At 34.4% G+C, this 22141-nt stretch overlaps 1 protein-coding gene across 1 annotated transcript; it reads left to right on the plus strand.

The window, feature by feature from the left end:
* Positions 1 to 1892: 1892 nt before the first annotated feature.
* LOC118274961 (alpha-tocopherol transfer protein-like) lies at positions 1893 to 22104 on the plus strand. The gene is made up of 8 exons (XM_050696983.1): positions 1893 to 2060; positions 14481 to 14641; positions 15197 to 15359; positions 15647 to 15705; positions 16250 to 16446; positions 17030 to 17140; positions 17895 to 17997; positions 20769 to 22104. Exons 2-8 carry the CDS (start codon positions 14488 to 14490, stop codon positions 20918 to 20920), a joined length of 939 nt encoding a protein of 312 aa, XP_050552940.1. The 5' UTR covers positions 1893 to 2060; positions 14481 to 14487; the 3' UTR covers positions 20921 to 22104.
* The last annotated feature ends 37 nt before the right edge of the window (positions 22105 to 22141 follow it).

The following is a 22141-nucleotide window of genomic DNA, read 5'->3' on the forward strand; positions in this document are numbered from 1 at the left end:
TCCCTCATAGGTGTTTGCCCTTTCGAGGCCCCTTAACGTTACATTCACCCCTTCGGATCCTGTTTCAGTAATTGCACGTCTTCGTAGAACCTGGCCAGGATAAAAAATAACAACTACAGTCGATAGTTTACCTATAACGTAGTTATATCGATAATAATAGGAATGACACCATGGTATGTAATTTAAAATAGTAATTAGTCCGTCTTTTAGGTAATGAGAAAATATTAGATAGGTATTGTTTTTTTATTTTAGTCATATTATAAGATAACAATACTTAGATAAAACGAATCAAGTTTAGTAGTGGGAGCAAATACGTCATTTCTACGTATAAAATGTACCTAGAAGTGACGTCACGCGATATTTCAAATCGATATAATATCTTCGAAAGTATTTGTTTCCGTAAAAAAAATAAAAACGTGTCTAATATTTTAAAATAATCTACAAGACGAACATTAAAATAAAAATTAGTCATCTACCCTATTATATAATGTTTAACATATTACTTGTACTGCAAAAATACTATTGAATGCATTCAGATAAAAAGAAATGCGAACTACTAGTTCTGAATATTTTGCTCACTGTATTTTATGTCGCTATCCATTACAATACATACGACTATTTAATTGACATATTATACAAGGTTTAAGATCCAATATCACGCAACTCGAAGTTAACCTCCCATTCACAAAAATAGTTTAAATAACTATACCTACCTACATATTATCATATCCGAAGCTGCGGACTACCAAGCGGGTTTACCGGGGCTCCGGCTCGAAGGGCAGGAGTAGGAACGGGTTGGTTTTAGTCAGTAAGAGTCTCACTCATTCTCGCCTGTGCCAAGGCGGGAGAAGTCATTGGATAATTGTACCCCTTTAAAAAATACTACATATCCATTCTACTCCAAAAAACGCTAGACGTTGTCTTAAGGATTCATGTGACAAATTAGAATATGAATCATCATCATCATCATCAGCCGAGAGACGTCCACTGCTGAACAAAGGCCTATGAATATATGAAGGAATATGAATATTTTTGTTCAATAAGAGTTGAATCGAATATATTATAATAATGAAGGTAGTACGTAAAGTTCTAATAATGTAACATTATTTACACTTTACCCGCGATAAACGAACTTTCGATTCTGTAGGACTTTGTGAAAACATACGGTTTGGAAATTGAATTTCATTTTTAGAATTCTTACCGCCTTACTCAGAGTCATTTAATGGTTACTTAACCCAGTCCTTAGCAATTGTTTTCGAGGCAAAATCTTTACCAAGGAATAGTTTAAGTAATCAATCAATAAGACCCCATGTCAAGACACCACGCGCACAAATAATTTGATGTAGATTGGTAAAAGAAAGTCTGACGAGTTAAATTTACGCGAAATTGAAAAATGATAATGTTATACTTTAAAACAGAAAAGTCAAGTCAAAGTCAAAATTATTTATTTCAAATAGACCGAGAACGTATGACGCTTGACCGCTTTGACGTTCAAAAGTGTCTTTTGAACGACAAACCAAAATGTTACAATATAAAGAAAAAAAGGCAGATTAAATCAACGAAATCGACTCTGCAAGTGCAGAAGTTTGGTAGTTATAACGGAAATAAGTACTCTAGACTTAATGTCAGGTTTTACCAGGAGTGTTTTTTAATCATAATTTAAATTCGAGCCATAAAAAAATATTTTTCTTTTAAAATTCAACCTTTACGAAATCTGTAGTCAACAATTTTTTTATTACTTTTAACTTCAAATACATTTCAGTTGTATATACATTTACTTATAACCACCAAAATGTTCATTTAATGATCTATAGAAATGCTTTAAAACACAATATGTGTACAACTTAAACCATGAATGAATATTTAAATCTGACATCAGTTCAATTATCGGCCCGTGTATGTGCTCACTGCTCATTGAATGCATTTCTCAACAGCACGCGGAGAGAGGTTCGTCTTAGTGGTCGCACAGCCTTGTTCCCCGGCTGACGCGACATACCTTTGCCTTAAAAAAAAAACGTTGCGAAACCATAGTGTACTGTGTGCCTGTGTGGAACTGACATGTGAGTTTTTTTTTTAAATAATGAATTTGGTTTTAGTTATTTGAATTTTTGGAAAGGGAACGTGTTCTATTTATTTTTGTTTCTTTTTACCTATTTTTGAAAATGGAACGTGATTCTTTTTTTTTTTTGATGTTTTGTAACGTCTTTTGTTTTTTTTTTTTTGTCTTAAGAAGTTCGTTCTTGTATTTTTAAAAATGTGAAAGCTTATGCGTTTGGTTATTGAAAATTCGGTTTGCTTCGGTTTTTAATTAAAATAACTGACACGGTCATGTGATATTGTGATTGGTTAAATTTCGTAGTTTAAAGTTTTGATTGAAATATCATTGCCAACTGCATTTGTGTTCTCTAGAGCGTTGAGTTCTACCCGCTTAACTTTTATTTAATTGGGTTAATTTACATAGAAAAACGAAGTAAAAATTGCGAAATCAATATTTTTTATTGTCATCAAAAACAATTTTTAAAGATAATATTATTAAATAGTGATAATTGCTATCCATTCTCTCAATTGTGATACCTATATAGATCAATAGTAATTTCTTAAACAGACATTTCTTTTAAAAAAACACCTTTAAAAACTAGTTCAAGAGAAATTTAATATAAGTAATTGATAGCCATTTTAACTCCATCATAAATGTTTAATAAGAAATAACTCTCAAAGCATTACCAATAAAAAACTCAACACATTTTTGTAATTGAAAACAGTCTGGCACACTTTCTTTCGCATTCAATTCGTCTTCAATTCTTCATACTTTGTTAACTGTATTCGAGCTGAAATGCTTTTAAAAAATATCTATTAACAGTGAAATCCATTTCAAAAGAAGTGTACTGAAGTACTAAAATCAATAATACTTCTTTTAAATTACCTATGGTGATTTAAATGCAGGTTTTATGTCACTTTCATTTCATTAACATTAGAACTTAAGACGGAATATTTACCATGTTTATTTATGTCTATGAGTGTCCAATATTTCGGCACTGATCACGGCTGAACATGGTAAACATCCCGTCTCAAGTTCTAATGATAGTGTTAGTAACTATGTCAGTTTAAAAACTTATATCACTTGCATTATGGCCAACAATGGACTTAGTTTGGCTACTTATGAAGTTGATGGACAAGAAACTGAATACAACTCAAGACTCAATAGGATTTGTAACCAAACTCAATATTTGACTGTTAGCTATGGAGTTAGTTGAGCTACTTATGATGTAGATGGACAAGAAACTGAATACAACTCAAGACTCAATAGGATTTGTAACCAAACTCAATATTTGACTTTTATGGGTTAGTGTTATTATAACTTTCGTGGCTTGCTCACGTATCGGTACGGTTTGATGAAGAACTCGACCAGTTTCAAGCCATACTAGAGGCTCATATTCATGAGTCAAATAGTAACGTGCGTAAGCCGATAAAATAATAATTGATGGGTTAGTGGGTCATCTTAGGGACAAATTAAAAAAAAGGAGACTAAACATATTATCGAACTGCTGAAAAGCATTAGCTATAACGTACTTATTACAACTCCTTATTTTCCTTCAATTAATTATAAATATATAATGTTACTTATATTACAAAATCCCGGTAGCTATTTAAAACATATATCCCCGACATTTACGGGTAGGCAGAAGGTCAAGGTAAACAGTTCAATCCTCAATCATTGTACTACACTTACTTAGTCCCCCCTAAATAGATAGTGGAGGTCAAATTGTATAGTTAATGTTTATAACTATTATATTTTTAGAAATGTATTAAACTAATCTAACCTTAGTTTTTATTGCTTACAAAGATATATAAAAAGTGTATCTTAAAAGGGAGGTTAAATATCTTTGGTTTGCAATGAAACTGGCAAGTTAGTCAATTTTATTTACTAAAGCTTTTGAGTTTAAAATGACTTGCTAGGATCATAATCTAACTTCTAATAATAAACTTCATATTATATCAATAGAACTAATAGTTAGCACAAAATGTAATAACAACACAACCAAAATCTAATTTCAACTCCAGGCTCTGCTCAACTGGAACTCGAGACCCCCTAACTCACTCCAAGACAACTAAAAACTAATTACTAACTACTAACTAAAAACTCGTAATCCTTTACTCACACACAAAAACAAAGTCTAAAGAATGAAGGTCAGTTTATGTATACAACGATCAAAGTATAAGAATAATTTATATTTAACTAGTCTGATGTCGGTTAATCCAAATTCCTAACTAATATTACAAATACGAGTGTTCTCATCTGGATATTTGTCACGTATTCACACATAACTGGTAAACATTGATAATGATGAGTTTTATTTAGTACAGCACAGGGATGTTTATCGATTATATTAACTCAGATTCGTCTGTCGCTTCTTGATATGCGTCAAACCAAAATATGTATGTAAAAATACTACGTTTTTGCTACTGTAATTACTACTATCATACTGTAAAGGTTTACGATCTAAAAAACAGGTTAAATATATTCAATTTAACAGATACAATTTTTACTTAAACCCAAAAAAATCAATTAAATATAGCACAGAGATGCAATCTCCACTGCAGATATTCCTGTGTCGTAAATGCATTTAATAACACAGTATACCGTAATGGTATACTCACTACAAACTAACATACATCATTAATTATTATGTTATCGGCTTACTCACGTAATGTTTTGACGAGGAACTCGACTAGTTTCAAGCCATGCTAGAGGCTCATATTCATGAGCAGCATTACGCGACACACGACGCGGCGATTGTCGCACTGCTACTGATACTGAGTAAGGTCCCCGGTAACCCGCTAGGCAGTCCGTAGCTCCGGGTCAACATCAGGCCTTTTTGGAACAACGATTTGTGAATCAAACATAGAACCTTCTTGAGGAGTGTAAGAATCCTAATAACTAAAAACCACCCCGTTCCTACTCCTGCTCCATGCCAGTACCCCATGTGCCCCGGCCATGACCCCGGCAGATCACTTGAACTCCATGTAATTCCCCGAAAACTAAAAACAATAGTTTTTCTGACCGAACAATTATTTAATAACACAATTAACCATATAATTATGTCATAGTCAGCGTATAATGACGTCATAACAGCATATTGATGTAAATGGCACGTTTATTTTAAATGCTCGCGCGCATGTACACCATTATTTAAGAACAATAAATTGTATCTACGTAAATATCAGTCTCTATTCCTTACGTCATAAGGTTCAATTTAAAGTGTTTGCAGACGTGGTTACCAATGAGTCATAGAATTGATTTATTTAAAAAACGTAGACATAACATCACGCCTTTTGGGTCTCTGAGGGAAGGCAGATGTCACGTGTTTGGTGAACAGTATCCGGCAGGTATGTTCAGTTATGGAAAACCCTCTTTTTTAGATGAGACTATATAGTCTTGTAGGTAGTGTTTTTTCATCTAACTAAATAATACTATTGCAGTAATCGCTATCAGCACCTATAGATGGCCTCAGATCTTTTTATTAAAAATTAACCGTACCCAAGAAAAACATCAATCATTAAAATTGTTACGTATAATTTGCTTTTAGTAGTAAAAAACGTTACCAGGATATAGTGCAGGTTCAACACCTACCAACAGCAAATATGCATTGAGCAAGCATAGTGATTAATGCTCAAACCTGCTCCATGTGAGAAGAGGCGTTTGGTCAACAGTGGCTCATTTATAGGCTGTTGATGTGATGTGACACGTTGCATGGTAACCAGTTGCCCAGCCACCGCGTCAACTGTGCAGGCAAAAAGTTTGACAGTCGCACCATGTACATCACAAAACAGATAAAACCTCTTTTATCTGTTTTGTGACAACAATGTCAGACAAAACTCTTTCAAATTCTATCAAAAAATTACAAATCATTAAACATAATTCAGTACATTAATTGTGCAAAAATATTGTTCAATCTTAAAAAAGAATAATGTTGTAATAATTCATTTCAATCAATTCCAATGCCAAAATAACTTATTATGAAACTGTATGTACCATTCTTCAAAAGCTCACCTAAAATATTGCTTCATTTTCTAATTGCATAGTCCAAGAATACAATGCTTTGCAATAATATTATTATCTTTGTAATCATAATGCCCAAATAATGGAATAATCTAATACAAGGTTGTTTCTTTAATTTTTAAGAGGATATAATCATTCACTCGCTGAAAACCGAATTGATATAAGGCTTGCATTGTGGGAGTGAGGTTACTGGAAGCCCAATTACTCCGCATCCCAGTCCCCGATTCCCCAATAACCCTTAAATTCCTAATCGTTAAAAGGCCGGCAACGTACTTGTAACGCCTCTCGTGTTTTGGGTGTCCATGAGCGGCGGCGATTGCTTACCATCAGGTGATCCGTCTGCTCGTTTACCGGCTATACCAAACCATACAAAAAAACTAAACTTTACTTCTTTAGTCACATTATTACACCAAAACCTGAGCTTATTTGTTCACTGCCTCAATGGTACAAAAATTGCAATCAAATTAAAGAACAAACCTCCTTTTTGAAGTCACCAAAACACCATTGTTTACCCACAAATTTTGACCCACATACCATCTTGCAATTCACATGCCCAACCTTGCTTAATAAATGATGCAATTGCAAGAAAATAAACTCCATGTATTCAATGTCACCACAATATTAAAAAAAATACTTCAAATTACTCTTTTATTGCTCAAAATATGCCTTGAGAATGTTTTGGTACGATAGTTACATTTTGTAATTTTATGGAATAAGTTGATGTTGAGATGAGAAGAAAATTATCTTTTGATTTTGATTATGAGTTGAGGAACTTGAGGATAAGGGTTCTTTTTCACAAGAGGTTTACTATGTAGCTATGCTACGAAAATGTAATAGCTAAGCTGTGAAACTATGAGACCACTCTTACCTTACCTTAATGGACTAAACCCAGTGTTTAACAATTGTTTTTGAATGTGAAATCGGTACTAAGGAATAGTTTAAGTAATCATTACATAATATCTATGAGTGCGGCAGTATATCTTGATGACCATAGGATATAAGCCCGATATGATACAATTAATAAGATAAAATTAGAAGATCGACCTCCGAACTTTGAACTAACCTCACTAATCTGTTTGTTGGTTCAGTGATCAATATAATTAAATTCAAATCGGGGAAAATACCCAAACATCAGCCATAATGCTATTAATAGGTGACCAAAAACAACACTATAAATACTTCGTTAAAAAACCACTAATAGACATGTTTTCTGGTACCTGGAAGTTTCTTCAAAAAACTTTAACATTTATTTAATAAACCATTATTCTCCCACGTTATTAAGCATCATGGTAGCTTATTATCATCCTTATTTTTATTGGATTGGTTGAGAACAGTGTCACAGCTTAATTTATTGAAACCCTTAGGCAGTTGTCCCACCAACGGCGAGTGAACGACTAACTATCGGCTATTTTCTCGCTCAAGAAACGTACAATAGATATACTTTCCGTGTAAACAAAAGAGATGCATATACAAATAGTTGATCGCTGACTGTTCACACTGCCGGCGAGTGCTCGCTTCACTTGTTTGTTTTTGTTTTCATTCGTTTTCACTCGTTTCTAGTTCTAGCTCTACTCGTTACTCGTTCATCGTTGCCGGTGGGACAACTGCCTTATACTTATTACTATTAATTTTTGGTTAAGGATAATGGCACCGTTAACTTTTGGTGATTTTTTTTGAAGGTTCGAAGTATTTTTGAGGACTTCTAACTCCGCACGACGATTGAATAAATTCATAACAATCCGTAACTTTTGCCCAATCGGCAGATTTGTTAACTTTTTGTTAGGATAATTGACACCGTTAACTTTGGGTGATTTTTTTAAGAATTGCCCACCTATTTATTTTTGAAGACTTCTAACTCCGCACAACGATTCAATAAACTCATAACAATCCTTAAACTTCTCTCCGCCACTTTAAACACTTTCAAGTACAACAAACACACACACACACACACATACATACAACATACACATGGTACCTACATATTAAACTTGTGCTAAGTCATATTGCTTCATATACACCTATGCCTCGTTTACAACACCTAACTAAGCAAGCAGTTTTCGTCACTCGACTAGTGACAAGTGACACGAACATTAATTTATGACTCGGACCAGTCGAGTTGTCTACTCTAGTACAAATAAGTCTTTCAAGGTCAAGTGTACATACTCAATGCTCATCCTATAATATAACGAAAATACTAATATATACTATTACGATGTTACGATTGATCGATGTTTTGGGACTGGGTGTCAGGTGCATGTGAAATTGATGCACCTACGACACAGCAAAAAGTGTCCTAATGTGGAGCAAATTAAAATAAAGAATAGATAGAAAAAAAAAATAAAAAAGGATTTTAATTGACGAAATTGTTTTAGTAACAATGCACCAAAACTATTCCCGCAATTTCTAATGTGTTTATCTTTCATTCATATCCGAATCAGAATATTTTTCTTTTAAACTTATAGACCAAGGAGTTAGAAAATACTTAATCAATTATTTTCTAACTGGTTGATTCACGAAGACAAACCGACTAATCTGTGGGCCAAACGCATTCTTGCCACAGTTGTGGTATAAAAAAATAATAATATACATACTCTCAACTTGATCTGTTCCTCGAGGCAAGTTGCAATACTTACTTACTTACTTAAGTACTTCCTAACTTTCATTTATCCTTCGACTGTCTAAATACTCGAATGCACTCGTATCTCGATATACATGTTGCAAACTTGAACAACAAAGATCGATCTTACGTAATCTTTGAAGTTATGATTGTAATATCGTCTGTAAATACTGACATTTAGTATCGATATAAACTAATCGTTGCATTAGTTTTAGCAATTTAGAATGAGATTTTTGTATTAGTTCGATATAAAACGTGTCAAATTGTATGATTGATGGTAGGTAGAAAATTGTGACAGATTATTATTTTGCTAAAATTTCTATGAGAATAACAATTTTCATTTGGAAAAGGTACAAGTGTGGGAGAGCCATGCTTCGGCTTGACCGGAGTGATACCACGTCCTCACAGAAAACCGACGTGAAACACGCTTGCGTTGTGTTTCGTTGTGTGATTGACGTTACCAGAGGTCCAATTACCCCCCTACTCAATCTTCCAAATTCCCGATGCCCCAATAACCCTTAAATTCCTAACTTTCAAAAGGCAGGACACGCACTTATAACGGCTATAGTGTTTCTGATGTCTTGTTGTGTTGCTTACCATCAGGTAATCCGTCTGCTAGTTTACTGGCTTATACCATAATAAAGAAAACAAGTCAGTAATATTAACGACTTGGATAATAACATTTTAGATTGTTCGTTTTTAATACTAAGATACTTTTTAAATATAAATTGAAAGGGAATTATCGCTTTTTGTGCATAATTTATAGATACAATTTCTCCGTAAAAATACTCGATAATGGTGATCTTCTTGTCCAGACAAATTCTTCTTTAAACCAACAACTTAATATGACAAACAAACTACTACCCAACTAGAAACCATCACCAACACCACCATAGGTGTATCCCCACCGTTGCCGGTACAAGGGCATCGCCCAATGCCACTCGAGTCAGGGTCACTATTGCAATACTATAGACATTTACATTACGGATAATAACCACAGCGTGGGTCAGCTGAGATCTTGTTGCGAAAGTGTTTCTGGTAGTATGTGATGTGGGAAAGGTTTTTATAATCACGTAATAATGTGACTAATGTAGTAAAGTTTAGTTTTTTTATGGAATAAGCCGGTAAACGAGCAGACGGATCATCTAATGGTAAGCGATTGCTTGCCCATGATTGATTGCCCATTAAGCGGCGATTGCTGCCGCACATGGGCATCTGAAACACCGGAGGCGTTACAAGTGCGTTATCGGTCTTTTTGGGGGTTAGTAAATAATTAAAGGATGGTTGCGAAATTATGGATTAGGAAGACTGGGAAGAGAGGTTCACACAGCGAAACACAACGCAAGCGTTGTATTTAATTACTTACTCAACTCTTCAAACAATCTGTTACAAAATTGATCTAATTTTAGAAGAGGTCAGCAAGAAAATATATAGAAATACCTAATCAATATGTACTCGTATATACAATGTGATAGGGATGGGACTTCTAACCCGTTAAGGCTGAGTACTACATCTAATTTTATCGACAAAAAAAATAATATGGGGGGTTGAACCCCTAATTTAAAATATTGAAAAATAGTGATTTTTTCGGTAAAAATAATTCACAAATGATTTTTTTTCTCACCAAAACATTATCAAACATATAAAAAAAGTAATGAATTAGTTAGCCAAGGTTATTAGCTACCGTTTGTCGTTTTTTTTTGTTTCTACGACGCATACAACCTTTGATATCAAAAAAAGTAAAGAAAATATTAAAATAGCCATAACTTTTAGGGGGAGGGGATTCGACCCCTTCGACCCCCGACTTTTGTCGATAAAATTAGATGTAGTATTCAGCCTTAACGGGTTAGAAGTCTCAAGCCTATCACATTGTATATGTAACAAATTAATTGAAATAGTTTCTTAAAATAGAATTATTATAATCTGAAGGCCGGTCATAGACATAGATTTCCATTTCTCTAGGTCAGAAATGTTTGAAAACAAATAGAGAAACCAGTTTTTTCATCTTTAAAAAAATATAAAGGAAACTGGTTTAGATTAATTACCATTTTTGGTTTGGTTGAACAAATATGCTGTCCTAACTTCCGCTTGTGAATATAGAAGACATAATATTTTGTCTTGATTAGGTACATATCCTGTAAGAATACCTTTTAAAAAGAATTGTCCGATACTAGGATGTTCTCTTATGTTGTGGGTGCGTATACATACTTAGAAGTTAATATACAAATGAAATGAACAGCAATCCTTTACATTTTTATAGGAGATAAATATGTAGTACTTGTAGAATATGTATAACAGCCTCCTTGGTCCAATGGTCGCAATTGCAACTGCCGGGCAAGTGGTCTCGGGTTGGATGCCCGATTCGGGCGAAGAATTACTGGGATTTTTCTGGTTTTTCCATAATTTTTCATTAGTAGCACGAATGGAATGTAGGAATGTAGCTAGTAAAGCGTGATTGTAGATACGTTGTATCTACGTGCCGTAATGTGCACCTCTGCCTACTCTTCGGGGATAAAATGCGTGATGAGATGTTACACGATATGCATAATAAACAGGATCTTACATCCTGTTTACATGACTAATCTCCTCACAATGTGTAAGCTTTGCTCTGAATTATTTTCCTTGACATTTTAAGAGAAAATTTCCTCATTCTCGACAGGGTAATTACCTACCTAAGAAATACGGAGACAGGGCGATAGTCACTCTTTCAGGGTTAACCAAAATGTGAGGTGTTTAACAACTGTTGTATATACAAGTATAACAACCAACATAAGAATATGGAATAGGGTAGATGACTAATTTTTATTTTAATGTCCGTCTTGTAGATTATTTTAATATATTAGACACGTATTTTTTATCTTCTAACGGAATCAAAAACTTTCTAAGATATATCGATTGGGAAATCGGGGATTGGGAAGGGGGAATTGGGTCACTTACAATTCCGAATAATTACGAATTTGCGTGTAATATTATAGGTTTTTTATTACACTATAGAGAAACCTAAAATGAGACAGAATTTATAAAAAAGCTAAATAATGGCACTTCTTTACATTAAACAAAATATTGTAGAAAAATACCATAAAACAATGATTAACCCGTTATGAATTTACTATGTCTGACGATAGTTATAATAAAATTATAAAATAAAGGCCTCAAAAAATCCCGTGAGACGATACTATACTATCATCTACCTACCTCGTATTATTATAGGCACAGCTAAACAGTGCCGTTGCACCGGTGAGTACAGTTAGGTGCATTTACCTCGATGCAGTTTACACCGGCCTAACTGCACGCGAAATTATTTAGTGCTCGAAAAACGAGAGAGATGGAATATAGGCTAATTGGAGCTAATGATCCATAATACATGTATGTATATGTTAGAAAACAGATTGGTGTTTACCTACATAGTGCATACATATGTGCTGCCGTTCACGAAATAAATTCATTTAAATCATGATAATGACAAAATGGGTCCAGTAGGGCTGATGCCGATCCGGAGCTGCGGACTACCCAACGAGTATATCGGGGCTCTGGCTCGAAAAGCAGGAGTAGGAATGGGGTGGTTTTTAGTCAGTAAGAGTCTGACACTCCCTCTCGCCTCGCCCAAGGTGGGAGAACTCATTGGATGATTTTCCATATTTAACTTCCAGCACAAAATTAGTACCTATATTCCCGATTAATTATAATGATTCCATTATTCTATCTATACGATTAGTTACTTCTACTTATTCTCCTATGACGCCATGTAGTTAATATTTATGATAAATCTTCCACTCTTCTGGAAATAATGATAGGTGTCATTAAAGATGTGTTCAAACGAATTGAAGTTATAATAACGGCAATACAATTTATTACACTAGAAGTCCGATAATTATAATTAATAGAAATAATAGCTACAGCTATTGTTTCTACGATAATCTATAATTACTATATGTATAAGAACGAAAATAGTGTAATTAATCTACTTTGACGTAGGTAAGTCTGTTGTATAATAGCAAAAATAAGTTAATAGGAATCAATCAGGAAGAAATCCATAATAGGTTACTCGTACTTTTCTAGACTCGAAGAATTTTAAAACAGTAGAACTAAACCAAACATTAATTATTCTTTTAGTATTATAACTCAAAAAATAAATAACTTGAGGGAGGAAAATCATCCAATGACTTCTCCAGCCTTGGGTTAGGCGAGAGGCGAGAAGCAGGAGTCTCAGACACTTACTGACTAAAAACCACCCCGTTACTTCTCCTGCTTTGAGCCGGAGTCCTGGTAGTTACCAGATTACATCGTCCGCAGCTCTGGATATCGACAGTTACCTGCCAGTTATTCTAGCACTATAATATTAAAAAAAATTACTGACATACAGCAAGAAAGAATAGAAAGAAACATTTCAATCCAAGTAACAAAAGTGACAGGGGTTACTTCAAGCTGGGGAGCTTGAAGCAGGAGTAGGAACGGGGTGATTTTTATTCTGATACTCTCTCTCACCTCACCTATGACGGGAGATTAATAATTCGCCCTAAAAAAAACAACAAAAGTCCAGTCAGCGAAAATCATCCATAACCTACAGACCTTTATCCGATCGTACGCACTTACTTTTTATTTAACCAATTAACAAGTCACACTTCTAATAAAATTGCAACAGACAGACAGACGTTACAACACATGTATTAGCTAGTGATGGTCCACAAACATTGCCAATGACCTTATAGGCTTAAAAATACCACATAGCAATACAACACACTACACAAACCAATATAAACTGACCGCCGAATGTGGGGAAAGATCATACAAAGCGGGACCATGTTATACTGGTTTTGTATAGCTCCATGCAGCAAGCTAAGTCAACCAGTATAAACTGAACGCCGAATGTGAGGAAAGATTATACAAAGACGGACCATGGTAAACTGGTTTTGTATAGCTCCATGCAGCGAGCTAACAAACCAGTATAAACTGACCGTCGAATGTGAGGAAAGATCATACAAAGCGAGACCATGATAAACTGGTTTTGTATAGCTCCATGCAGCAAGCTAAGTAAACCAGTATAAACTGACCGTTGAATGTGGGGAAAGATCATACAAAGCGAGACCATGATAAACTGGTTTTGTACAGCTCCATGCAGCAAGCTAAGTAAACCAGTATAAACTGACCGTCGAATGTGAGGAAAGATCATACAAAGACGGACCATGTTAAACTGGATATTTTTAGCTCTCTATCACGCGATGTTATTGGGCAATCGGTGCAAACGCATTGAGCAGTTTACAATCGACTGCCAATTTTTTTTAAGTTATTGAGGAAGGATACTCGTTCTTTGTATTCCGGTGATAATTAAGTAGTGATATGTATGTTGTAATGTATTTTTATGTTAATGTGTGTGTAGTAAACTTACGTCATAGTGTCGTAGTAATTGTAGTCGTCTTTTGTGTTGTTTATTGCCTAATTTATTTGGCTATACTTTGGCTCTGTTGCCAGTGTGTTACTATGTTGGATTTATTATAAAAATATATCGTTTTTTTAAATAAAAAAACAACGTCACGCCTTTTATCCCCGAAGGGGTAGGCAAAGGTACACATTACAGCACGTAATGCCGCTATAATTATAATGTACGTCCACTTTTCACCATTTGTGTTGTAAGTCCTATTATATATACTGGGCACAATTCCAGACTTCGTGCTACTAAACTGAAAAGCCCAGTAATACTTTGCCCGATCCGGGAATCGAACCCGAGACCCCTTGTCCGGTAGTCGCACTTGCGACCACTCGACCAATGAGGCAGTCAATAACAAAATGTTTCTTTAATTCCAGATAAAAAATGAAGTTAAAACAAGAGCTGCTGGTCCAGCCTGCTGGTGAGCTGTGGAAGAGCATCCGAGTGGAGCTGAAGGAGGATGTGACGACTCGTGACAGAGACCTGGCTGCCATCAGGGAGTGGCTGAAGAAGCAGCCTCATCTGCCTGATGATTGGGGTAAGTCTTCATTAATAATGAAATGCTGAGTGTTAGAGTGATAAAGAAGATTTTGTGGAATTAATGTGATGTTAAAATTTTCCATAATTATTAACATTTGATCCTATCTTGAAGGGATAGCGACCAGCGACACCCATATACAAAATTAATTACCTAAATTAATTAATTTTAAAGTAGATTTAATCTAGAACTTATTTTTATACGTATTGTTGTTGTCAATCTGGTTATTTGGTTTCATTTTCGTTGTTATTTGTTCTAACCGAAAATATTTTACACTCAATTTTATTATTCCCCACACATACTTTAATTCTTAAACTAGCGTCTACAACCAGCCTGTCTATTCAATCGTTTCCTCAGTCAAAAATAAATTATTTCAACTTTTCAATACAATAAAATATTCAAAAATAATCACACTTTTATTTATACTTTTATTTTTTGATCTACATACTTCATTTTCGAATTATTCTAGCAAATTTTCTATTATGTATGGGGACACATAGTTTCATGCTTAAACTGAGGTCGACAAGACTAAAATGATTAATTTCGTATTTACAGAAACGGGTCCCATAATGACCTTCCTGAGAGGCAGCAGCTTTTCCCTGGAGAAATGCAAGAGGAAGCTGGACATGTACTTCACGATGAGAGCCGCCTGCCCAGAGTTCTTCACAAAGCGAGACGCCACCAGACCCGAGCTGAACGACATTATGACTAACAAAATGTGAGGATATTCTTCTGTTGATTACCCTTATTTTAAAGTTTTTTGTAACAAACAATCAAAACAAACTTTTTCAAACTAAAACAAACCTTACAACCTCTTAAAATAAGGTCTAAAATCTCAATTTCAGGTACGTACTAGCAGGCGGTATTATTTTTTCGCCAATTCTCAATCCATTATCAGTCCATCATTTTTTTAATCCACTTCTTTAGCTCCCTTTCATGTAATTTATACTGCAATATCCTTCCTATAGAAACTTTTATTAATAATTGATATTTATGCTATTTCAGTCAAGGACCGCCGCTTCCAGGCATCACACCAAATGGCAGAAGAGTTACCATTTGCAGAGGTGAGTCCAGCATAAGTACTAGAAAAGTTCAAAGTCCATTTCGACACTTCCAATGAACACATATACACAGATTTGTGTGTGATTTCAAACGTATAATAATTCGAAATCATAATCCCAGGATTCCTTAAAATGGTTTTCCTTCACCGTTTATCAGTGGTATCTTAATAATCATAGAAAGTACACATAACGGGGAAAACTCACCATATTGGTACTTAACATTGGTAGGTGTCGAACCCGCGCACCTATTTGGGCCACCAAGACCTCTTCCAATGAACAAAGAACAAAATTTGTAAAAAGATCACCATACATACAACTACCTACATAATCTAGCAAACTTAAAGTGTCACCAGATAAAAATCAATAAAGTATCTCAAAACTCTTATATTCGAATACCCAAACATCACTCAATTTTAACTCGCTCTCAAAAATAGTTCTGTCTCTATAAATTCTTTGTAAAATGACAGAGATAGCACGATATTTAAGTATGTACAATATACTTAATATTGGGTAGCATTTTAGTATTCGGGGGTTTTTCTTCTTCCAGGCATCCACCCCGATCTAACTTCACAGCAGATCACAGACACTCTGAAGCTGGCCCTCATGATAGGAGATGTGCGACTGACAGAAGAGAAGGAAGGTGTGGCTGGAGATATCTACGTGTTGGACGCTGCGGTGCTAGGAGCCAGCATGCTGGCCAAGTTGTCTGCTGCCACTATCAAGAAGTTCATGATCTGTGTTCAGGTCTGTATAGAAAGTCAAAGTCAAAGCATTTATTTCAATTACTCCTAAATTAGGCACTTTTGAAACGTCAAATTGAATTGTGCGTCAGTCTGTCCGTCAGTGAAGCTAGACGCTAAGCTGACGATATAATCAGATTCTTTTAAGAGCTTATCTAAGGATATTATTAAAATAATGCAATCAATAATTAAAATAGTTCTGTCTCTCTCTTTCTATACATTAATTTCACCAAATAATAAATAATTAAAATAGTTCTGGCTCCTGCATTCATTTCACCAAGGGCAGTGGAAACTGTCGTATTCTTTTTCTTCACCTCTAATAATATCTTATGATTTATTTAGTTGCGGGATCCAAGAGAGTCATTTATGTTCCTGGAACGCACCGGACTTCAGTGTGCCGGTGTTAGAACCTGGCTTAGAAGAGTTACACAGATTTTAGGAGGTTGTGGCGAGCATGTCCCAAAATAAAATTATTTTTTTTAAACAATCATAAATATTCTTTGCTAGATCGAAGTTCAGAATCCAAAACGTTTCTATGAACAACCATTTTATTAAAAACCTAATTAAAATGTTACTTTATTTTACAGGAAGCGTATCCAATCAAACTAAAGGAGGTCCACATCATCAACACGTCGCCGTTGGTCGAGCGATTTGTAAACTTTGTCAAACCTTTCCTCAAGGAGAAGATTAGGAAACGGGTAAGAATCAAATCAGGGTGCTTTGCCACTAGAGATGTGCTATGCTACGTTGCTGTGGATGCGTTTGGCTTCCACCAATTATATTCATTGGTACACATGTCACAGGCTATTTGTACCAATGTACATATAGCAAGCACATCTTATCTTGTATTATATAGCTTTGCACTATTATAAACGGACTTACTGCCGTATTCAGAGTCATTTAATGATTAGTTTAACTATTCCTTAGTAACGATTTTGTTCCGAAAATAATTGTTAAGGACTGGGTTGAGTAACCACTAAATATCTCTGAATACAGCGGTTAGCTAAGCTATAAAAACTTATATAGCCATATAAAAACAGACAATTTTTAAGGGAAACTTGTTAGTGCTATGGATGGCTTCCCCACTATCGATACATTGCCTACTCAATTTGCACATCTACCTCGCACAGCTTCGATGGAAACGGTCACATAGTTTCATAGCTTAGCTATTACATCTTCGTAGCATAGCTACATAGCACATCTCTGGTGGAAAAGCATACCTTAAGACAAATTGTATTATTATTGAGGAGACGGATATTTAAAAAGCAGAATACATCTTTCTAGCCTTTAACGGTGGGTGTGCTTGAACCAGACATAAGTAATAAAATAGATTAAAAAATATTAGACTAATACAAATAAATCTTCTAATTTTGATAAACTAACAACATCGAGACAACTTATTGATGTTCTTTTTTATAGCATAGATTAATTTGCTTTGCGTTATTTTTCCAGATCTACATCCACAGGGAAGTGAAGGACCTCTACAAGTACATTCCTCAGGAGATGTTGCCCTCGGAGTACGGAGGCCAGTGTGGCAGTATGGCTACACTGCAAGGTAGGCTAACGTAATATTGTACTTCGAAAGAAAGTCATAACAGCCTCTTCAATATAATTGCCGGTGTCATTATTATAATAGATACTGTATACAATGTGATAGGGGTGAGACTTCTAACCCGTTAAGGCTGAGTACTACATCTAATTTTATCGACAAAAGTCGGGGGTCGAAGGGGTCGAATCCCCTCCCCCTAAAAATTATGGCTATTTTAATATTTTTTTTACTTCTTTTGATATCAAAGGTTGTATGCGTCGTAGAAACAAAAAAAAACGACAAACGGTAGCTAATAACCTTGGCTAACTAATTCATTACTTTTTTCATATGTTTGATAATGTTTTGGTGAGAAAAAAAAAACATTTTTGAATTATTTTTACCGAAAAAATCACTATTTTTCAATATTTTCAATTAGGGGTTCAACCTCCCATATTATTTTTTTTTGTCGATAAAATTAGATGTAGTACTCAGCCTTAACGGGTTAGAAGTCCCAAGCCTATCACATTGTATATACTGCCGCACTCAGAATCACGTAACGATCACTTAAACTATTCCTTAGTAACGATTTTGTATCGAAAATAATTGCCAAAGACTGGGTTAAGTAACCATTAAATGACTCTGAGTACGGTGATTTATTCAATTGTTGATGTGTTTTATGGGCGTATGACGATTAGAGCTATCACCTGATGGTAAGCATTCGACGCAACCTGTGGATATCTCTAACATTATAGAAGTTACAAGTCATAGTAAAGTACCTATAAGTTTTAGGGTGGTTGGCGTATCCATGTGGATAAAAACCCCAAAATAAATAAAACAAAGTTTACAAAGCCCTTGGCGAACATTTATGATCAACTGGGTAGTAGTCCATTGAAATGTTACAATTTGAGAGCCGAATTATGCATTTTTTAGAGGACGCAATTTTATTATTTGATCATGTAGGGGGGGTCAATAGAAGCTTAACTTGAAGTTTGTGGGGTCGCCACCCTTGTCCCTCGGCCGCCATCTTGGAAAAAGGGATGGAAACACTTTTTTTGCTATATCTCGGAAACTATGCATCGTAATAAAATTTTTAAAATCATAATTTGTAGGAAATTATTTTGCCTACAAATATGTTTAATAACTTTTTGCCCTAAATTAACAATTAAAGAAGTTATAAGTAAAAAAGTGAAATTTTGGTAATACAATTTTCTCTTTTGCTCTATAACTTTTTTTTACATTTTATAAATAAATGGCTTCAGACCAATCTTGTAGAATATTTTTCGAGAAAAATTTTTCCCTACAACTGTTTTCAATTTCATTCATTAGAAACTCAGTTACAGCGCTCCGAATTTAACCGGGTTCGTCAAATTAGTCCAGTCAAATAAGCTTAAATTAGGTAAGAATCTCGGAATGCGAGATGACCAGCTGTAATTTTGTAAAAACTTGTATATTGACACCCTAAAATTTGTCTCAAAACCATGGTATATATGGTAGGGTGTAAGCAACTCTTAAAATTCAGGGTCAAAGGTCCCAAAAATCGTTCTTTTGCGGTTTTTTGGAAATAACTCATTTCCTATGGGTTTTTGGTATTTGTATTCATTATCAATATTGTAGAATACCAAATTCTCTACAACTTTTGTCTAATTTTTTTTTTACATGGTGAACCGTTGTCGAGTTAGAGAGCGGAGAACGCACGGTCACTGCATCACATAAGACATTTTTTTTTCAGCTAACCTATCCGTGATGGTTGGTTATGGATAGGACATTAAAAAAGACGTTATGGTTTCTAAAACCATTTTTCGTCAAATTCAATTGTTTGAAAGATAGACGCTTCCAAAGTGGAAAATTGACCGTGCGTTCTCCGCCCTCTAACTCGACAACGGTTCACCATGTAAAAAAAAATTAGACAAAAGTTGTAGAGAATTTTGTATTCTACAATATTGATAATGAATACAAATACCAAAAACCCATAGGAAATGAGTTATTTCCAAAAAACCGCAAAAGAACGATTTTTGGGACCTTTGACCCTGAATTTTAAGAGTTGCTTACACCCTACCATATATACCATGGTTTTGAGACAAGTTTTAGGGTGTCAATATACAAGTTTTTACAAAATTACAGCTGGTCATCTCGCATTCCGAGATTCTTACCTAATTTAAGCTTATTTGACTGGACTAATTTGACGAACCCGGTTAAATTCGGAGCGCTGTAACTGAGTTTCTAATGAATGAAATTGAAAACAGTTGCAGGGAAAAATTTTTCTCGAAAAATATTCTACAAGATTGGTCTGAAGCCATTTATTTATAAAATGTAAAAAAAGTTATAGAGCAAAAGAGAAAATTTTATTACCAAAATTTCACTTTTTTACTTATAACTTCTTTAATTGTTAATTTAGGGCAAAAAGTTATTAAACATATTTGTAGGCAAAATAATTTTCTACAAATTATGATTTTAAAAATTTTATTACGATGCATAGTTTCCGAGATATAGCAAAAAAAGTGTTTCCATCCCTTTTTCCAAGATGGCGGCCGAGGGACAAGGGTGGCGACCCCACAAACTTCAAGTTAAGCTTCCATTGACCCCCCCTACATGAACAAAAAATAAAATTGCGTCCTCTAAAAAATGTAAAGCTCATGTAACATTTCAATGGACTATAGGCATTCCAAAATCCATTTTAATTTCTATTGCAATCTGCATTGAGTAGTGTCGGGCAAGCGTAGTTCTGTATTACTTTCCACGCTGTTTAAAACCAAGTATTAAACGATTTACTAAAATATTTCGCTATTTTTTTCTTTCAGAACAATGGAAGCTGAAACTGCAAGAATACCGCGATTGGTTCAAGCGCCAGGACAGCATCATCGCCAACGAATCGCTCCGGCCAGGCAGACCTACCAACTACGACGAACTATTCGGAATCGATGGTTCCTTCAGACAACTCTCAATCGATTGATACAAAATCGATTTAAACGTCAGCTTGACAGCGTCACATCACTAGAAATGTCAAAATGACAGATGTGAGATTGTCAAACTGACACCGTTTTGTAGGTTCGAAATTTAAATTAAGTTTTTTTTTTAATCTGTGACTAGATTGTGTACAGGGTGCGAGAAATACTTTGTTTTGTTTTTTTTTATTTTATTTCTATGAATGTTTTGATACAAAAGTGATATTAGTATCTAGCTTGCATCAATTCTTACTTTACGAATTATTGTTTTTTACTATCATGAATTAGCTATTACATCTTTAAGTGAGTGTATTATCAAAATATCTACCTAGACAAGATAAAAGCACTACTGCCTAGTCCGTGTCAAATATGTGATTTCTTGATCGGCTCTTACACTACTCATGGCAAGAACAAGGGTTGTGACATGATGTATGAAAACATTTATCTATTCTGCCCTTAACTAAAATAAACTAGCTTTTGCCAGCGGCTTCGCCCGCGTTCCCGTGGGATAAAAAATCCTGTCACCCAAGTCAGCTCATACCCTGTCTGTGTACAAAATTTCATTAAAATCTGTTCAGTAGTTTCAGCGTGATTGACGGACAAAAATCCAAACAACCTACCTTTTTTTTTCTTTTATTGCCCTCAAATTAGTTCATAATAAAACATTTATCTGGATAATCGTACTATAATAGGTAAGAATATGGCCTGAAAATTATACACTCACTCATAAAGATAGCGCCTTCTGTTAAAATCATGCTACATTTCACCTCAGAGCGACACAATTCATAATCGTAGAACTAAAAGGGTACATTAAGTTTAGATTAGTAAATATAATTCATATTTTGATATAAATTAGATCCTATTATTATATTATTAAGTTGCAATTTTATATAATTACCTACTTTTTCACATAATTAAATGCTTTAAACGCAATGGTAAAATTTTTAAATAAGTATTCGTATATACATGTAAGAATTAAAAAATTAGGAGCTGTATTGCAACATGAAATAATACTGAAATGAGATTATAATGAAATAATATAAACAATATATGCTTTTAATGTTATTGATATTGCAATATTGTATAAAAAATATAAATAATTTTATCAAAAGAAAGATGCTAGCAATGAAATTGCAAAAAATAAACTGTGGTATTTTAATTATTTTCAATAAAATTTTCTCAAAAAATATAAATCAAACTAGTTTTTCTTTTACCCTAATATAAGTAGT

The sequence above is a fragment of the Spodoptera frugiperda genome, chromosome 11, assembly GCF_023101765.2.
Source record: "Spodoptera frugiperda isolate SF20-4 chromosome 11, AGI-APGP_CSIRO_Sfru_2.0, whole genome shotgun sequence".
NCBI lineage: Eukaryota > Metazoa > Arthropoda > Insecta > Lepidoptera > Noctuidae > Spodoptera > Spodoptera frugiperda.